Source organism: Gekko japonicus, unplaced genomic scaffold (assembly GCF_001447785.1).
Source record: "Gekko japonicus isolate JY-2015 unplaced genomic scaffold, Gekko_japonicus_V1.1 scaffold237, whole genome shotgun sequence".
Classification (NCBI taxonomy): domain Eukaryota; kingdom Metazoa; phylum Chordata; class Lepidosauria; order Squamata; family Gekkonidae; genus Gekko; species Gekko japonicus.
The window spans coordinates 1,377,467-1,380,565 of record NW_015161955.1 but is presented as its reverse complement, the minus strand read 5'-3'; the positions used below and the strand labels follow the sequence as shown (position 1 = coordinate 1,380,565).

The window sequence follows — 3,099 nt, the reverse complement described above, 5'->3', positions numbered from 1 at the left end:
CCATGCATAACATGGGGTTTACTAGGTTAACTATTCTGTAAAACTGCTGTAATTATTCACAACAGGGCATCTTGGTGGTAGGAAAGCTTAATGATAAAAACGTTTTCAAAATTTAGCACATATAATTTGTCCTTAAGTAGTAATGGGAAAAAATAAAAAAATAAAATTCTGGACTGTTTGACGAAGACAAAAAATTCTCTTCAAGCCCACTCCCCTCCCTTTCAGAATATCGTGGATAAAAACAATAAATTTGGGGATTGGGGAGGGGACCCCATAAATAACGCTTCTGGGATCTCCCCCCCCCCCCCCCCCCGCCCCCGGGGGGTTTCTTCACGGTGAAATAGGAAGAAGGAAATTAAGTTCTTTCCCACATGCTGACTGGAAAAAATGCCTGTAAACGGGTCATTATGCCCGCCCCCCCGCGAAACCGGTAACCCGGACTCGGACGGAGACGCATGCTGGAGCAAGTCACCGCGGGCACGCGGAGAGCCAATGGGAATCATTCTTTTGCGGGGAGCCAATGGGAGAGTTTGTGACATCTCCTGAAGTTGGGGGTGGGGAGGAAACGTTCCTATGAAGAAGGAGGTGGCCCAAGTTGCCCAGAAGGCTCTTGGCTCTCGTTCCAGTGCTCCTGGCGTTAGACTTGCTCTGGCAAGATGACTACTATACAAGAGGGACAGGTTGTGATTGTTGGCAGGTAAAGTCCTTAACGTATTTGAGTACTTCTTGCGCCCAGTGCCTCGACAGAGGAGATTAAGAAGTGATACTTAATATAGTCAGGAACTCTGCTGATGTGTGAAGGGGGTAGATTCTGCCCTGACGGTAGTGTGCTTCCGTTGATGCCTATGGGCTAATAAAAAGCACCTATACCTAACCTTGCATTAGCACTTGATGCTGCTGGTGTTAAATGAATAACATCTGTGTGTGTGAACGCAGGACTAACCTTTTCAAGTCACACCATACCACAGTGGAACAAAAAATTAGTCTTTCTTATAAAACGATGTTGCAGGGGGAAAATGTACACTTAATTTTTTTTAAAACCAAGATTGCATATCTTCAGATGCTTAGACAGGTTTACAAACAAGTTAAAATTATTTCTTTGTAGCAACTTGTTGGCAGTAAGAATGTCTTCATAATGTTATATACAATATATAAAGTTGTGTTCAGCTTGAATAAATATTCCTAAATATGTAGTTCTTTTTGAGTAAGTTAACTGCAGTTGCTCACTTTTTTAGAAAGCAAGCAATAAACCATTGTTACTGAAGTTTATGCTGCAGTGTATCCAGCTGTGGTGTGGTAAATTTTTTAAATGTGTCTTGTGTATGCTTTTGTCTTAAAGTGCTGTCTTATGATCTTTTCATTCGCTTTTTCACCTCTGTTAGTGAGCCAGCCTAATTCTTCAAACAAATAGGCACAAGCTTTTTCTCCACAATGGCTGCCCAAACTGTGCAGTTTAGAGGTGTGAATGTGTGTTCAGAGCATGTGTTCAGAGTCATGTGACTTTGGCCAAGGTAGGAGCTAGGGGCTGCCCTCAGTTATGCATCATTCCCCAAAGGAATGCAGAGGGTAAGGTCTAGCCTTGCCTGGATGGTAGGACCAACTGGCCAAAGAACTGAAACAGCACAAATGGGAACACCTCAGCACAGAGCAAAGACCAATTCCTCCTGTGCCAGAAATGTGTCAACAGAATACACTGTGGGGTTGTGACTTCTGTATATGTGATTAGACATATAGGGCTGCAGACTAACAGGAGAGGGACCTTTTGAATCTTAAGCTGATGTGAAAATGATATTATAAATATTGAGTGTATGTAAGAATAAAATAGTAATGTAGAATTATCTCTGTATTATCAGTAGAATCTAGCATGGCTTCTGTTCAATTAATAACCTGTAGCATATTGTTACACTGTGCTTTTTAAAAAGGTGGCAAAATGCCAAACTAGGAATAATTCATACTATTAAACTAATGTTTCATTTACCAAGGAGTTTATGGTGGGAAAACCTTTTATTTGTTCTTCTGGAGGAAAGTACAATACAGAGTGCTATCAAAGCCTTTTCTAAGCTTCCATATAGTGTAAGAATTTAGTGTAGACATTGAGTGAATTATAAGCTGTATGCAACAGAAGCTGGAGTAAAACTGTCATTTGTCTGTTCTGCATTTACATGGTTCATGATTGCTCACTTCTCAGTTCCATGTGGGCATTTTTCAGGGCAATCCAGTGATCTTATTGGGCTTAATAGATAGCAGAGTCAGGCTGCTCCAGAGCAAGAATCTCTTTGCTTGTAGGATCCACATTGTATTACTGTGGATTTTTCACTTTACTTGGCTACATTTGTAATGTACTTCTGTATATTTTTTCCTGTTATCTCAGTAGCTGCCCTGTTTTCCTGTCGGCTTTCCTTTCCCACCCTTCTTTTTAAAGGGTTTCATTGTCATGGTTCTTCTGTGTGACACTGGTCACATGACATCACTTCACTTTAAAAGGCAATCCGTACATTGAGAACATATATTGAGAACTATGAATGCATGACAAGTCTAAGTGCATCACATTTAAATTATAACAAAGAGAGGCTGAGGTCACACATACTAAATAATTGACTTTCAGTGCCCTTTCCAAGTGAATTTTGCCAGTTCACACAATAAAACAGTTTGAAAGTGGATTACATAGTGTGTGTAACCGCAGTTTAAGAAATGCTTCCCTGACTTGTTTGATCATTCTGAAACTATGTTCATGCATTCCAATCCTTGGAAATTTGAGCCAAGGCCTGAATCCAAAGAACTGGACAACTGCTTCTGTGCACACACACACACCCAGATTTGAAACTGTGTTAGTCAAACAGAAACTCCTCATTCAGTAGGGCAGACATAACTTGAAATGGATGGGAGTTTAATAAACAGTTTGCGATATGGCATAGAAATCTGCCTTGGGAATGCCCAAAATACCTCTCTAGATCTTGCCTTAGACTCATTGTTTAACTGGAGCTTCTAAAAGCTTGAACTAAAGCTTGTAAATGGTAGCTTCTTGTGTATGATGAGTAAATCTTCAGGCAGCCACGGAAATGAGATTTGGTAAATTCAGTGAATTGTGTTCCTTCAAGT

General features: G+C 40.5%; 1 protein-coding gene across 1 annotated transcript in view; it reads left to right on the top strand.

The window, feature by feature from the left end:
* Positions 1 to 589: 589 nt before the first annotated feature.
* CRYL1 (crystallin lambda 1) overlaps positions 590 to 3,099 on the top strand; it is a 73,625-nt gene continuing 71,115 nt past the window's right edge. Inside the window, exon 1 of the mRNA XM_015429485.1 lies at positions 590 to 697. Coding sequence (XP_015284971.1) covers positions 657 to 697 — 41 coding nt within the window. The 5' untranslated portion in view covers positions 590 to 656. The remainder of the gene's footprint in view (positions 698 to 3,099) is intronic.